At 54.9% G+C, this 16,946-nt stretch overlaps 1 protein-coding gene across 4 annotated transcripts in view; it reads right to left on the bottom strand.

Annotated features, from left to right (window-relative positions):
• Positions 1-10,095: 10,095 nt before the first annotated feature.
• Positions 10,096-16,946, bottom strand: part of Atp9b (ATPase phospholipid transporting 9B (putative)) — a 254,531-nt gene continuing 247,680 nt past the window's right edge. For all 4 annotated transcript variants that reach the window (XM_047526605.1, XM_047526603.1, XM_047526604.1 and 1 more), the window contains 4 exons: positions 14,194-14,251; positions 13,307-13,510; positions 11,533-11,565; positions 10,096-10,509 (listed from right to left, as the gene is read on the bottom strand). In XM_047526605.1, coding sequence (XP_047382561.1) covers positions 10,373-10,509; positions 11,533-11,565; positions 13,307-13,510; positions 14,194-14,251 — 432 coding nt within the window. In that variant the 3' untranslated portion in view covers positions 10,096-10,372. The remainder of the gene's footprint in view (positions 10,510-11,532; positions 11,566-13,306; positions 13,511-14,193; positions 14,252-16,946) is intronic.

Here is a 16,946-nt window from a genome sequence, read left to right as displayed (position 1 = left end):
AGCCTCACAGCTCCTAGCTGGAGGGCCCCTCTTCCCTGGGCACAGCTCACAGCTCCTAGCTGGAGGGCCCCTCTTCCCTGGGCACAGCTCACAGCTCCTAGCTGGAGGGCCCCTCTTCCCTGGGCACACAGTCTCACAGCTCCTAGCTGGAGGGCCCCTCTTCCCTGGGCACACAGTCTCACAGCTCCTAGCTGGAGGGCCCCTCTTCCCTGGGCACACAGTCTCACAGCTCCTAGCTGGAGGGCCCCTCTTCCCTGGGCACACAGTCTCACAGCTCCTAGCTGGAGGGCCCCTCTTCCCTGGGCACAGCTCACAGCTCCTAGCTGGAGGGCCCCTCTTCCCTGGGCACAGCTCACAGCTCCTAGCTGGAGGGCCCCTCTTCCCTGGGCACAGCTCACAGCTCCTAGCTGGAGGGCCCCTCTTCCCTGGGCACAGCTCACAGCTCCTAGCTGGAGGGTCCCTCTTCCCTGGGCACAGCTCACAGCTCCTAGCTGGAGGGCCCCTCTTCCCTGGGCACACAGTCTCACAGCTCCTAGCTGGAGGGCCCCTCTTCCCTGGGCACAGCTCACAGCTCCTAGCTGGAGGGCCCCTCTTCCCTGGGCACACAGTCTCACAGCTCCTAGCTGGAGGGCCCCTCTTCCCTGGGCACAGCTCACAGCTCCTAGCTGGAGGGCCCCTCTTCCCTGGGCACAGCTCACAACTCCTAGCTGGAGGGCCCCTCTTCCCTGGGCACAGCTCACAGCTCCTAGCTGGAGGGCCCCTCTTCCCTGGGCACAGCTCACAGCTCCTAGCTGGAGGGCCCCTCTTCCCTGGGCACAGCTCACAGCTCCTAGCTGGAGGGTCCCTCTTCCCTGGGCACACAGTCTCACAGCTCCTAGCTGGAGGGTCCCTCTTCCCTGGGCACACAGTCTCACAGCTCCTAGCTGGAGGGCCCCTCTTCCCTGGGCACACAGTCTCACAGCTCCTAGCTGGAGGGCCCCTCTTCCCTGGGCACAGCTCACAGCTCCTAGCTGGAGGGCCCCTCTTCCCTGAGCACAGCTCACAGCTCCTAGCTGGAGAGCCCCTCTTCCCTGGGCACACAGTCTCACAGCTCCTAGCTGGAGGGCCCCTCTTCCCTGGGCACAGCTCACAGCTCCTAGCTGGAGGGCCCCTCTTCCCTGGGCACATAGTCTCACAGCTCCTAGCTGGAGGGTCCCTCTTCCCTGGGCACAGCTCACAGCTCCTAGCTGGAGGGCCCCTCTTCCCTGGGCACAGCTCACAGCTCCTAGCTGGAGGGCCCCTCTTCCCTGGGCACAGCTCACAGCTCCTAGCTGGAGGGCCCCTCTTCCCTGGGCACAGTCTCACAGCTCCTAGCTGGAGGGTCCCTCTTCCCTGGGCACACAGTCTCACAGCTCCTAGCTGGAGGGCCCCTCTTCCCTGGGCACAGCTCACAGCTCCTAGCTGGAGGGCCCCTCTTCCCTGGGCACAGCTCACAGCTCCTAGCTGGAGGGTCCCACTTCCCTGGCACAGCTCACAGCTCCTAGCTGGAGGGCCCCTCTTCCCTGGGCACACAGTCTCACAGCTCCTAGCTGGAGGGTCCCTCTTCCCTGGCACAGCTCACAGCTCCTAGCTGGAGGGCCCCTCTTCCCTGGGCACAGCTCACAGCTCCTAGCTGGAGGGCCCCTCTTCCCTGGGCACAGCTCACAACTCCTAGCTGGAGGGCCCCTCTTCCCTGGGCACAGCTCACAGCTCCTAGCTGGAGGGCCCCTCTTCCCTGGGTACAGCTCACAGCTCCTAGCTGGAGGGTCCCTCTTCCCTGGGCACACAGTCTCACAGCTCCTAGCTGGAGGGCCCCTCTTCCCTGGGCACACAGTCTCACAGCTCCTAGCTGGAGGGCCCCTCTTCCCTGGGCACATAGTCTCACAGCTCCTAGCTGGAGGGCCCCTCTTCCCTGGGCACAGCTCACAGCTCCTAGCTGGAGGGCCCCTCACTAGGCACTTTGTGCCCATTTCCCTGGTGTCTTCCTCTTCTCTTCGGCTTGTCTCTGACATTCCATCTGTCCCCAGGTGGTATCTCTGTGCCTGGGCCTTAGAGCCACCAAGTGCTGAGAGCCCCTGGAAGGGCAGAGGACTGTGGAGCCCAGGGACAGGCTCTCAGGCAGCCCAGCGTTGTCCTCTCCGTGCCCTGTGCTGCTTCTTGTCTCCTCACAAACTGATAGAAGGTGCCCAAGGAAGCCAGGATACAGCGTCACCCTCCTGGGGGGTCCTGGTGATTGGGGTGGAAACAGATCAATACCAGAGGCCCCGCGAAGGCACTCCTCCTGGCCCTCCCACTCCTGGCCCCTAAAGTCACAGTGACAAGTTCTGGAATATTCTGTCATTAGTACTGTGTTTATGATGCAGCAAAATGGATACAAAGACCTCAGCCATAGACTCACGTCCTCCTGGGTGGCGCACTGGAACCACCCCACCTGGAGGCTCCCACCTGAAGGACACTCGCTAGCCGAGGCTGGCTGTGGCTTAGGATGCAGGTTGGCCCGGGGCGGGGAGTTTGGCCCACAGGCCCATCGTGCAGCATCCCCGCCTCAGAGCCAGGGTCGCTCGCAGCAGGATAACGAGGCGGGATCGAAGTCCCACAGCCCTGCCTCTGTCTGTGGAGTGGCCCCAGGTCCTGGCGGTGTTAAGCTCACAACTCTGGGGACTACGGATGGACTCCTCAGAGGAAGAAATGCTGACAGCTGAAAGCACCCCAGGGAGGTGGGAGGCAGCTGCACGAGGTGGAGGAAATGGTCCTCGTCCTTTGTGACCTGAGCCCATCTGCCCAGACCCTGAGCTGCAGGCAGAGGCCCAGCAGGGCAGCAAGGAGTGCAGGGGCCTGCTCAGACCCCTGGGGACTGCTGACTTTTCTTCTTTGGGGTGTTTGGCCTCCCATTTCCAGGGACTCATGGGGTGACGCTGAAAGTCCCCATATAGTGAGAGGCTTGCTCAGCGAGAGACCAGGAAGAAGGAACGCAGCTGGCCCGGTGGGAGCCTGCCAGTGCCACCTGTAGCTTGAGAACATCAGCAAGGACCACAGTATCCCCTCCCTGCACCCAAGGCCCTGGCTGCTCTCACGAGAAAGGCTTTCGGGCGCCCACAGTCCTGTCCACATGGCACGTCTTCATCAGGAGGACGCTGAATCACAGCCATGCAGAACTCTGGGCAGGCTCTAGCCAGGGGACGGTGCTTCTTTGGCTAAGCCAAGAGCGCTCCTGGGTGTCTCAGTCCATAAACACACCGAGAACCAATGTTTCTACACTCCCATCTCACATAAAAACTCAGATTTCTGACTTCGATCTGCATTTGATTTTATGGCTGCACTTTCTTCATTAGCAAAAGAGAAGCAGGCAAGACATGGAGCTCTGCGTGAGATTGAATCCATTTTCTTCAGGGTCTGACTTTTAGAAGTGCTCAGGATCCTGTTGCTGAATCCTGTATTTCTAGATCTGCACATGAGGGCTCTGCATCCATGCCAGTGCAGGAACTGCAGCTCACAAATGTGCTGGCCACCAGTGTCCCCAGGGTCCAGGGGTGGGGAAGGGGCTGAAAGTAGAATTATTGGAAACACTGTAAACAGGACCGGAAGATTTCTAGATTCCCTTTCAGATCTAAAGTCACAGTGACAAGTTGTGGAATATTCTGTCATTAGTACTGTGTTTATGATGCAGCAAAATGGATACAAAGACCTCAGTCTTTCTGGGACCCCTTGGCCTTTGCCAGAGTTTCCTGGGCTACCAACCCCAGAGGCACACAGGACCTCGTGGCCAAGTTTGAGCTTGGTGCAGCCCCTGCAGCCTCCCTGAACCCGTATTTACAGGTTGTAGCCACTTGCTCTCAACATAGGGACCAGGTGCCAGCACCCTGGACACTGGGGGCTCCACTGATGAGGGAACAGTTTACTCATTCAGGCAAAACCAGAGGCACTGTGCATATACTAGTGCCTGTGGGCAGGGAATATTCTTCAGTCAGAGCAAAGTCTGCTCAGGAACCCTGCCTGCAGGATTCCTTTGGTGGTGCTCCCATCGACTGTAACCTGCAGTGCCACTTTACAGAGCGTTGCCTTGGGACCTGTTTCTTGGCTTATAGCACCCCCTCCTGGAGACTTCGGAAATCACATCTGTGCTAGTGCCAAGGTGGACTGCAGAGGAGCCCAGGGACACCAGTGGATGCCAAAACTGGGCACAGTGGATGGGAAAGAGGGAATCTGTTCAGTCCCAAGATAGCCCCAATATCCGATGGTTGCAGACTCCACCTGACAAGGACACAAGTCTGTCGTGCACTGCCTGGAAGATGGAACTGGGTACCTTCCTTCCAATTCTGCCCTCAAGGGAATGCCCAGGAGAACCTCCCAGATGGGACTCGGCCAGAGGGCTGAGTGGATAGCATTTCTAAGGAGGTCTGCTGCATAGGACAAGGTCTGCCCGTTTGCAGGAGCTGAGGGGAGCATGGGGGTTCTGCATATTTCTGTAAGCCTGAACTTTTTCCAAGATGAGCAGTTTTCATAAAGAGACACACACGCTAATTCCTGCTGAGAGGAGTAAAGAGGCTAGGCGAGCACCCTGCTCTGTCTAGGGCACATGGAGGCGGTGGCTGGGCTGGTCCCTGCTAGGGGAGTGGAGTGGCTGTCTCTTGTGGGGCTCTGTGGGGCATCAGGTCTTTTCCAAGTTGCCAGAGACCTGGGCTGAGGGGTCTGGGGGACCTGCAGGGGCATGACCCCATGGCCAGTGAGTGCTGTGGCTCCAGGCTGGTCGTCTCCTCTGTCTGGGGAAGCTTCTCTGTGCCTGCTTTTCCACTGCCACCCCCACTACTCATCCAGGGCCTTTAGGCTTATCTATGGCACCACGCTGTCCTCCTGAGGAGGTAGGAGGGTAGAGAAGGCCAGTTCCACCCTCAAGGACGTCCAAAGGTGCTGGGGACAGGTATCTGAGGAGAGGCAGGCTCCAAATGCAGGACAGGGATGGTAGGGAAACTCTCCCTTCTTTCTCTGGGGGGTTCCCAGGAAACACAAGGTGACAACCAGCACTTCCTGTCTCTACGCCCACCTGCCATGTGGCCCCTGGCAGCCAACGTGCCTAAAGCCCCAGGAAGGCTGGATGGAGTGAGAGGTGCTTTTCCAGGTGAGTGAGGGGCAGCAGAGCTCAGCTGGTGGTGGCAGCTGGGGCCAGTCAGGCACAACAGGCTGGCCCTAGCCCTCTGCAGAGACCCTTGGCTAGCGTCTGAGGATGGCAAAGTCTCACAGTGGCTGCACAGAGGGAGGGCTCAAGCCTGACAGGAGGCAAGGAGAGCAGGTCCAGCCCTGCCTGGGCACCAGGAGTGACCTCTCAGTGGCCCCTCAGGCCACACAGAGCTGTCTCCAGACTGAGTACTAGAGGCAGCACAACACGGCACAGACATCCAGTCCTCCTGAACCTGTCCTCTCTGTCCCCACCTTCAGGTCTGTCGTCCCTGTGCCCCAACTGCCACTAAGACCTAGGAGCTACAGAAACAGAGCGCCAGGTCGTTTCTGTGGTCTGCAGTGCCTGTCCCCTGGGTCCCAGGGCTATGTGGGCACCCCCTGACACCCAGGCCTCGGGTGCCCTCTGCTGGCCAGTCCTGAGCACAGGAGTTGGTCCAGCCACACGCAGCACCGAGGGACCTGGATTCGAGGGCAGAGAGGAGCCTGCACTGCCCCCAGTGGACCAGGCTCCTGGGAGCACAGCAGACCCCCAGGTCACTGCACTGACCCCAGGGAAGGGGTTCCCATGAGCAGCAAGGAGGCCAGTTGGCCTCAGTAAAGCCCAGCTTCGTCGTGTGCAGGAGTTACCTGTGGGACCCACGAGCACCCTGCAGGGGAGGCTGTGTCACTGTCCCGGGAGGAGGACCGATGGCTCTGCGTGAGTGCTCTGCAGCTCAGCTGGCAGCTGTCCCAGTGGCACCTCCTTTACTCTCTGGGGCCCTGGAGAGAGCCTTTGTCACTGGCCACAGGAGGCCGGACACAGGGTCCTTGGCTTCCCGACCCTTGGAGCAGGAGGTCCTGCCACCTGGGGACGGCTTGGCCAGGAGCCTAGCCCACGATGGGAGCCACGTGCAGACGCACGGTGCCACCAGCTCCCGGTGCAGCACCCCATGGGGTCCAGAGGACATGCTGGGACGCCATGCGACCTTTCCCCAGGCGTGAAGAGGCTGCTGCCGGCTGGTCTCCTTTCAGGAGCACCAGGAGAGGACCTGCTGTGGCAGCCACAGCCCCTAGCCTAGGCCGCTCACGGTGCCACACCTTCCCCATCCGGGTCCTCAACCAACAGGGTGCCAGTACATTCTGAAAACTTCTTCTGAATCTACATTTACAGGCAGTTTCAAAACACACGTGAGTTGCCGAGAGGATCCCTGCTCTGGCCCAGGAGTGCGCAGGAGCCAGAGCTGTTCACCTTGCAGCACCCAGACACAGCCTCACCTGCTGCCCCTGGCAGTCACCCCACCCCAAAGGCCCCCCAAGACACTCATCGTTCTGGGTGGATCTTAAATGTCCCCCAAAGGCACTGTGTCCAAGGTTGGGTCTCCAGCTGGTGAAGCTATAAAGAAGTGGTAGAACTTGAAGGAGGCATCTAGTGGAAGGAAGTGAGGTCACCGGGGGCATGAAAGGAAGGGCACAGGGACCCTGGTCCCTCCTCCCTCTGCTTCCCAGTTGCTGTGGCGAGAACAGCTTTGCTCCACCAAGTGCTGCCCGCCATGCTGTTCTGCCTCCCCACTGGCCAGTCAACTGACCAGACAGAACCTGTGAAACCATCAACTAATACTGTCCTTTCCTCCTTCAGGTTGGTTTTCTCATCAAAGGAAACGTAACATGGTTCATCAGTACTTTTTGTCCTCATTCGTCTAGCTAGAGTTTTTTAAGTTAGATTCTGTAGTCTTCTCACTGAGCCGGCCTTGGATTCATACACTCCTATTGCTCATCTGTTCTGTGTTGTTGACATTCACTTTTTTTTTACTTCCCTACCTCTTACTTGCTTGGGCTCACTGCTACTCTTTTTCTAGCTTTCCAAAGTAGAAGTCTACACATTGATTTTAGGACCTTTCTTTTTTTGATGCGAGCACTCAGATCTCTAAGTTTCCCTTAAAAAACTCTCTCTCAAATCTCTTGACATACTTTCACTAAGTCAAAATTGGTCTCTCACGATGTTTTCCTCACCCATGAGTCCTCCAGAAATGCGCTGTGCGGTCCCGGTTTCTCTGGGTGGCCTGTCAACCCAGCATGTGACCGTCTTTGTGGGCGCAGCCCTTGAGTAAGCGAGGTGGCCGTCATCCTCGTCTGGGGTTTCTGAGCAGTTGCTGTTTCTGACGCAGGGTGTGGAGGACGCTAGCCACATGGGGACAAGAACTGGTCTCCCAGGGCAGACTGGCTCTGCGGCTGCAGCAGTCCTCACCTTTGCACTCCCTGCACCAGCCCCTGTCCAGTGTGCATGCTGGCTTCAGGGAGGCCTTTGGCTTGAGGTCCCTTCTGAACAATGTCACCATGGACACTGGCTTTGCAGTGCTTCCTGTCGGTGGCTCTACCTGCCTCAGCCTTTGGCTTTTGCCCCATATTTATGGTGTTTCTCTCAGTAGACAGCATGTGGCTAGTTTTGCTTTTTCATCCAGCCTGATAATCTTTTAGCTGAAGCATCCACTGCACTTATCTCAGCCACAGACGAGAACCTGGACTTTTTGCTCTGCTGCTCCATGAGGACAGCCCTGTGGCCTTGGAGGTACAGCAGCGAGGGGGCCTTTCTACCCTAGCCTCTTTACTGGGCCCTCACCAGTGCAGGAAGAGCATATGATCCTTTGTTCTGGCTTCATGGGGGTGGATTACAGGCTTTGGGAACATGGTGCCATCCTTTGATTCAGAAACACTGGATGAAAACGCAAGACGGTCATGAGTGGAAAATAGGATGAGGTAAGGAGAGCAGCCTGCAGAGTCCACCCACCCACCTGTCCTATCCACTCCTCCACCCTCCATCCTGGCCCCTCACCCACCACCCACTTGCCCACTTGACCTTGCTGTCCGCACCGTCCCTGCCCTGCCCATCTGCACTGGACACAGGCCTTTCTTCCCTGGCTGTGCACCACTGGCTCCTTACCTCTCTGGCCTCAGCATCAACCCTACCTCTCTGAGGAGTCTCCTCTAGATGGTTTTCCTGCCAGTCCCTTCTGCTCTCATCTTCATGTTAGCTTTCCCCTGCAGGGCCATGTCTGTCACGTCCCTATATGCACCCGACACACAGGGACACGTGGGACTCGTGCTGACAGAGCAGCCTCCTCTTTTATGAGCTTCCAATGGAGAAGGGTTGAGGTTGACCCTGGACCATCCAGATGGTCCTCCTGAGGCCTTGAGGGGGTTGGGCAGCGTCCATAAGTAGGCTACCTGGGCCAGAAGAATCCCAACAGATGTGGCTCCAGAACTCAGAACACACTGAGGTCGTTCCACAAACCAGACCTCCCCCACTTGAGGGCACCACTCCCCTCTCCAGCTGGACGAGATCCAGTGACCCTTATTAGGCAATTATTTTGCCCTACTATCAGAACCAACGTCACAAACCCCCTCTGAGTGGCTCACCACGTGCCAGGTATCTGCTGGGCGCTCCCCTCCTGTGCAGGGCCTCTACACTGCAGCGGTTCTCTTCGCTTCACCGCGGGGGGGGGGGGGAATGCCATGCTGGCTTCCGACAGTTTTCAACTTGGACTTCACACTTTTGGACTTCTGGAGACTCATGTTTGGCCATTTCTCCTTACTCTGTATCGCTAACCTAAGGCTCACAAAAGCCTCATGTTTTATTTAAAGTTGTGCTTACATGGCACTCCCAGAGCCTCATAGTATTTAGATTTTCTGAGGTTGTCTATAATTTATTACAACTGTTACTCAACCTCCCATGTGGGTGTTTATTTCTAAAAAAGCAGAGGCAAGCAAGTGCCTAATCTGAACTTGGTATTCTACACCCAGATCCCTGAGTGAAGCCACTTTAGCACATAGGCTGTGGCACGTCTGCGAGTTCAATGCCCCTAATTCAAACTGTGTGGAAGAAAGGCCGACCCGCTGCCAGCGGCTGCCTGCACCTCCTGCAGCTCAGCAGACACCGCCAGCCTGGCGGCCCCAGACCAGACGCTGCTGGAGGAGTTGGCAGAGCAGCGACACCTTGTGGGGAAGTGAGGAATAGCGTCATCGGGTCCCAGGGCCACCGGAGCATCCAGAGCCCGACACAGGCGAGCAATCCAAAAGGGACGTGACGGCACGTGGGAAGGGGTACACTCACGGTGGTGCCAAGCTTCTCTGAAAAGCAAAAGCAGCGCTAACAGAGGCCCAGGGCTTGTTGGGGCCACCCCGGCGGTGCTCCCCTCAGTGGTGGGCGTTCCCCAAGGACAGTGGGGTCACATTCAATGGGCGCTCAAGCTGAAGAACTGGGTGGCATACAAGACCCCTGGTGCAGAGGACTGCAGAAAAGCAGTCCCCCCACCTCAGAAAAGCAGAAGACTCCTTCCACTCAAGGGGCCAGGCGCTTGGCCTGAGAAGGGCACAGGCCACACAGAGCTCAGGGCAGCCAAGAAGACCAAGCCCTGGCCTGCAGGCTCTTTAACCCAACACCAGCAGGGCGGCCCACAGCACTCCTGGGCACTGTTGGCGGACACCTCCTGCAGCCTGGTGACCAGGGGGCTCTTCTACCCTAACACCAGCAGGGTGGTCCAAAGAAACTCCCGAGATCTGCTGGTGGACACCTTGGACACCTTGTGCCTGGAGGCCGGGGGGGCGGGGGGCTCTAATTCCAGCAGATATGTGTCACAAGTGCCCCAGGAACACCTGCTACACAGCTAGGGCGGTGATGTGAGTCTTCGGTGCAGCTGAGGGAGACTTTACAAATGTGAGAGGACGTGGGGATTTAAACACGCTGCTGAGCAGCAACGCCTTTGAGAAATGGTTCCATTCACAGCAGCAATGGCACTGTGCTCAGAGATGGTGTGACATCATCTGTCACCTGGGCTTTTCTGAGAGGAGCACACTCTAGGCAAAAACCCACGACCATGTGATCGCCCAGTGGAGAGCGCCTAGTGACAGAGAGCTGCTGCATGTGCAGACGGGGCATCCCAGTGTGCAGACTTTATTGCTCAGGTAGGAGTGGCTTTCTACATTCCACCATCAGAGGAAGAATCTGAGTGTTGGGAAGCTGCAGAAATCACTGCCAGCTCTCAGAAGGGCACATCCTTCACAGTAGCAGTGAAGAAACAAGACTCCTTTTCAGTGGAAGCCCATGCTGCCTCGGTGGACATCAGAGAGGAAAGGCAGGCCCAGCACCCTACCTCCCACCTCCCACAGGAGCCAGTTGAGAGGCCCCCTGGCAGTTGCTGGCCCCTCAGGAGCTCAATTTGGAGTAGCTGGGAGGAGAGAGCTTGCGCTTCAAGTACTTGAGGACGTAGAGCGGAAGGCAGCTGACCACAGTGATGGCCGACACTTTCCACAGGAAGGGCACGGTCGTGATGAAGGCAACATCTGCGGGGAGGAGGCAGAGTGTGAGAGCCCCGAGGACTCCCAGCCCAGAGCACAGCCGTAGACCTACCCTGCCACCCGGGCCTCCCTTCAGCCTGTGCCCCTGCCTGGCAGGCCTGACCCAGCCTTGGGGGTCTCCATGCACACCGATTTACCAGTTTGGTACACACAGTTCTCTCGACAGAAGGAGCGGGGCTGGGAACCACGAAGGCGCTGTGCTCGGCACACACGCTCAGCAGCAGGCGGCCTGCGGCAGGGTTTGCACACTGCAAGCTGCTCTGGGGAGGGTGCCAGCTACCTGGCCTCTGCTGTCCGGCAGCCCTGACCAGGCTCCTCGAGGCAGAGCCAGCTCTATGGGGCCTGGGGGCAGATGGCAGGTCCCCTCGACACCAACGCTCAGGTGTGCCTGTCTCAAGTGCTTCTAGCCTGGCAGCCCCAGGCAACCTGACCCTCAGAGTCACCTCGCACAAGCCTATTTGCCACCCCAAGACTGCATGGGTAAGGAAGGCCCCTTTGAGTCCTGAGGAGAAGAGACGTGGAAAACCTGACATCTGTAGTTCCATTCTACACACAGCACAAGTCTTTTAAATTGCCAAAAAAAAAAAAAGAAAAAAAAAAAAAAAAGATAGAAAAGATCTACTTACTAGGAGTTGGACTTTTACAAAAAAGGATGTGGGGAAAACAGCTGCTCTCCATGCAAGGGGCTGAAGCCAAAAAGGAAAGGTCACAGGCAACGTGACCCACATTCTGAGATACCTAGGAGTGTTTTTCAGATTCACTACTAAAACCGGGAAGGGCAAGGTTCTAGGGAGGGACACACCGTGGCTCCCGTGCCTCCCCTCACTCAGTCACCAAGCACCCAGAGGCAATCCCCAACCCCCCGGGAAGCTCACACCCGGGACTCCTGTGATGTCTGAGTCAGTGGGAAGAGTAAGTCAGAGGAAGACCTGTTAGCAGCTAAGTATCTCCATCAACATTGTTGCGCTAAATTTCTATGCTCTTGAAAGAAATCATAACTTCACTTACCTAAGAAAGCTCCAAAAGATACTCTGCCTATACCTGTTCCAAGAGAAAACAGGGGTAAAGAATGTGAAGGACGGATTAAAGCAGACAGCAGGGCGTTTCAGGTGGTTAGCTACAGATTACAGAAACACATTGAAAAGCAACAAAAATGTCAGTATGAAATGCATTTTTGACAGGCTTTAACCCTGTCATTTCATCAACTACTGCCATGCAGCTTGAAAATAGAGCTGAAATGAGTGATTAACTTCCGTAACTTAACAGCAAGCACCCAGATACGCCCCACTGGGTCTGCAGCTAAAACCTCTAAGTGGGATCCACCTCGGAACCAGTTCCCCTGAATGCTTGCCACCCTTGGGCACAATGGGGGCTCTGTGCAGCTGTTCACACCACTTAGACATGCTGCTGCTACTGCTCTCCAGGGCTGGCTTGAAGGAGCCATGTTCAGAGGGGACAGGTCCTGCCCAAGCATGTGACTGGGCTCTGCAAGTCCCATTTATGCATGTTTTTTAAATCTTTGTGTGTGGTAATGGGGATTGAACAACAGGGCCTTCTGCCACTGAGTTACATCCCCAGTCCTTTGTTACTTTCTTCTGAGACAGAATCTTGCTAAGTTGCTGAGGCTGGTCTTGAACTTGTGAACCTCCTGCCTCAGCCTCCTGAGTTGGTGGGATTACAGGCATGAGCCAGTACTCCCAGCATGACGTCAGTTTTTGTCAGATATGGACTAGACACAACGGTTTCCCCAATTTCAGCACTTTGCCTTGAGTTCTGTGCACTGTCGAGTGAAGAAAGCGTGAAAATGACATAAAACAAACTGGTTGCTGCCTGCCTGAGGGTGCGAATTCCTGATCGTGCAGGAAAGCGCAGCGAACACTCGCTCTCCCTGCACAGCCAAGTTCTTCTGATGGAAAGAGGCCTTTCTCATGTGCCGCAGGCACGCTTCCCGTGCAACTTGAAAAACTGTAAGCAGGAGCAGCTTTCGTTCTTCCTGCCCACATGCCCACCACTGCGTGAGGAAGTGGCAGAGGAGTGGCCGTCTGCCCGGTGCCTCTGCACTCACTCAGGCTCAGTTCTGGGCGCCTGGAGGGTCACACTGTTGCCACGGGCACCGTCAGCACCCCACCTGCAGTGCGGGGACAATAAGCACACTGCTGACCTGCATGGGACACTGTCCCAGAAGGATGCTGGGACACTGTCATGGCCTCGCAGGGCTCATCAGGGACCTGATGCAGTTTCTGGGTGAGGAACAGGAAGAGCATCGACTTGCCTCTTGCAGGCAGCTATGGCGTCATGCCCCCATGTACACTGTGGAGACGGTGGCCATGTCTCACCCTCGGCCTTGGCCTCAGGAGATGGGGACTTGGCCAGCTCTGGGAAATGAGTGATTCTTTGCTCTCTGCCCTGATTTGAGAAACCTTAAAAGGGAAGCGTGCTTGGTCTTCCCGGCCACTGGAGTTGGAGGTGGGAGCCTCGTGACTGGCTGCTGACGCTGTCTCCATCATTCTCGACCTCTGGCTGGAAGAGGCCTAGCCTCGGGGAGGAGAGACAGCTGGTGTGGTGAGGTGGCCAGGGAGGACGAGTCAACATCTTGAAGCCAAGATGATGGAGAGCTTAACTTTACTGGTGACTTCAAGCAATTTTTTCTTTGCAGGGAAGTAGGTTTTGTGTTGTGAAAATTTCTAATATGGGTCTTATTGTGATCTACAATTTAAGGCAATGTTTTAAGAGGTAACAAAAACAAATGTTTAAAACCCCCAATAGTGATTTAAAAACTTACCAAAATATTCATTTAGAAAGGCGAGGGAGGCCACGTAGCAGCCCAGACTGAGGAACTCGGCGACGACCATCAGCCAGTGCCACGTCCTGATGGTCAGGGCCACCATAAGCAGCTCGGTCAGGACCAGTGCCGTGAAGGAGATGGCTACCACATGCACAAACTCAGCCTCGAACAGCACCAGGGCCCCGAACATGAGAATACCGCCTGCAGAACAGCAGGCAGGTCAGCTGGGGAGCCCGATGCCCACACCCCACGCAGGCGGACAGCCTGCTCACATTCTGGACTGTGGCACTGGCCAGCTCCGTATCAGGCAGAGGCTCACAGCTTCCGAACACCTGCAGGAAGGCTGCCTCCACTGACAGTTACGCGTAATCTCTCTGCTCTGGGGCTAACCACATGTAGCATCCTTTACCTGAGGAACCCACAGAGGAGCTAAGGCATGTGGCTGCACAATCCAGCTTTCTTGAGGCCTTGCCATCATCACGCATGAAAGAAAGCCATTGTGTGGGCTTGGATTGTGGCTCAGTGGTAAAGCGCTTGCCTAGCATGTGTGAAGCACTGGGTTCAAGTCTCAGTACTGCATATAAATAAAATAAAGGTCCCTTGACAACTAAAGAAAAAAAAAAAAAAAGCCTTTGTGCAGGGATAATGTGAGCAGTGCTGGGTAAAGTTTTCTGGATTAACATTTGATTAAACAGGTCAGTTTTTAGCTGACATGCATCATTTAAAAGATATTAATCCACTTTCCTGGAATTATCAATTTACAAGATGATGTTTAACTGCTGATGAGATTTTAAGCTGCTGGAATTCAACCTGGAGGTGAAACAATACTGCTAAGAGAAGACCACCAGAAATCTTTGGTCCAGAAAAACCAGGACCTGTCTTACCTTGGTAAATGCTGATCAGAACCCAGATGAGGAAGGTCTTGAAGGACAAGGATCTCCCCTAGGATAAATGGGTGTAATGGTTAATTTCAATTGTTAGCTTGATTGGATTAAGAGATGCCTATGACTAAGAGGCCTCTGGGTGTGTCCGTGAGGGCGTGTCTAGGAATGACTGGAATGTGGGATAGGCCTGAAGTGGAGACCCTCCCTAAGCGTGGGCAGCACCACCCAACAGGATGGAATGAAGGCTGGAAGAACAAGGAAGCAGATGCGGATGCAGCTCGGCTCTTCTTGAACGGGTTCTTGATTGTTGCTTTGATGTCTGACGCCTCTTAGACTGTGCAGCTGCTGGTTCTTCCAGCTCTCCAGCTGCAGGCCACTGTGGACTATCCAGCTTCTGGTCATGTAAGCCAATCTAATAAATCCCCTTTTATAATCCTACTTCCTATTGATTCTGTTCCTCTAGAGAACCTTAATACAAGGGGGTAGCTTTATCAACAGAGCAAAATGGCATGCTTTACTCTCCTGTGCTCAGACCCCCAGGTCCACTGTGCTTACATCCCCAGGGTTTCCCAGGGAGCACTCTACTGAGCATGCCTGAGGCTGGGGAGCGTCTGGCCTGCTCTCTCTATGGGGCTGCATGATTCCTGGCCAGAGTCCTTCATCCCTGGGTTCTAGTGAGCCAGGAGGAGCCCTCTGTATACAAACGTTTGAATGAACTAGGGGTCAAGATTCTATTCACAGGAGAAATAACTTCCCTTTACTTCTTTGTTCCTTGGGAATAAATATTCTTGTATCTACTTTCTAGTGTCTTCTAACAAAAATGTACAAGATATAACATCTCCTCAATAAGAACAGTCCACAACTGAAGTAAAAGTTGATTGTCCCTTAAATGGAAAAGCTCCATGTAAGCCAGTCCTCTGCTGACAAACAGTGGCTCCCTGCACACTAAGCTCCACATTCTGAACTGCACACAGGCTACTGGGGATGCATTGCAGACATGGGTCCTGGCTCTGGTTATTCTGCTCCTTGAGATACTCCCATCTGAGGAGGAAAGCCAGTCAAGGACCCAGCGCCCTGACTTGCTGTGCCAGAGCTCTGTCACAGGAGGCCCTGCAGCAGTGCCGGGAGTTGGGAAAGGCCCAGCAGAGATCGCCATGGGAACCTTCTTTGCCTCCATGGCTGAGATCATCTGGCGCTTTGGCTTCTGTTCTCAGCAATGAAGTATCTCACTTAAGACAGGCAGAACCTTCCACAGGTGAAGAAACCCCAGAAACCTGCTGACCTCCTCAAGCTCCTATTGTGCTCAGTGGTAACTGAGCAGAGACCAAAGTAGTGCATTTGATTTGGGGCTTCCCCACCCAGGAGACGGTCTCTCCTGATGACTGGATGGCAAGATCGACAGTCATGGGAGACCAGGGGATAGATACCATAAGACACAGCAGGAGTGCATATGCTAGAGTCTGGAGCCAGCCACCTCTCTTCCTGGTGACTTCTGGGACATTTAGCAATAATATGCTCAAGACAAAATATGCATGCTGAGCAGAGCTCCAGCTGGCATCCCACAGAAGCCCACAAAGAGCAGGTGTGGATTCTAGCTCTAGCTGCAGTTTAGCCGTAAGAGAAAGGACACCTCTATTCCAGCATATCCCTTGGTACGAGTGCCCACCTGTGAGGCAGCTGACAGAGGCCGAGCCCTCCGTGCGGGATGTAAGAAGCAGATTCAGACACGTGGAAGTATGAAAAGGCAAGACTTCCAAGAGCAGAAAGAAACACTGATGTGTTTTAAGCAGGTTCCCTCAGTACATATTTCCTAAGTGCATTTCTCTGACTGGACACCAGTTGATGTTTGGTCTTCAGTAATGGGAACCATCAATAATTACATATGTGGCAAATTTTACTTGAAGAATTTAAAAGAAAGTTTAATTTCTTGATATGATAAAGATATAATTTCCTGATATAATAAATATTTTCCTCATAATCAGATTTGCTGAAATGCTTTCAGATTACTCAGGTGAGGTAATTACCAATTCAGGTTGAAGGTTGAAAGGGGGTATTCACTATTTCTCATTAGCTGCAAATGTCGAAAGGCGCCTATTCCAGACAGTGCATCAAATCACACCTCCTCGGAGCTTCTGCACTGAACAGATGGAGCAGGTTGGGGACTGACGAGCAGACTCAACAGGGTGGGTGCAGACTTCCTGTTCTGGACGTGGAAGCCCACTCACAATCCATGCGGCCTAGGAGACAACCCTCCTGCACGCGCTGGGAGGAGCACACACGGAGGCAGCCCATTCCTAGGGGTGCCGGGCTACAGACAGCTGCTCTTCCTGGAGAGGAAGCACCGTCTGTTGCTCTGAGAGATGATTCCCGTGCCACACCGACTCCACAGGACCACTGTCTAGGGTGCACATGTGAACACCTGGGCTGAGGACACAGGCTGCCTGCAGTCAGCCCTGCCTAGCACACCCTTTCTTCCAGGTCCCTGCATGCCTCAGTTTCCTCTTCTGTGGAACAGAGATGACAGCAGTATGGACCTCATGCTGATTAAATGAAATAAGCTATGAAAGTAGTAACACAAACTCAAAAACAGTACATCCAATAATGTCACTGTTGTATTACCAAACATTAAGACTTAAGATTTGTTCAACTGTTCAGCCACCAAAAATGCAAAAAGTGAAATCAAGAATTTTAAGAAAATATTAATCCACTTTGAGTGAATTAAATAGAGTACAAAGAGTCAGGATGTGTGTAAC

The sequence above is a fragment of the Sciurus carolinensis genome, chromosome 15 (assembly GCF_902686445.1).
Source record: "Sciurus carolinensis chromosome 15, mSciCar1.2, whole genome shotgun sequence".
Taxonomy (NCBI): Eukaryota; Metazoa; Chordata; class Mammalia; order Rodentia; family Sciuridae; genus Sciurus; species Sciurus carolinensis.
This window is presented reverse-complemented; position numbering and strand designations above follow the sequence as displayed.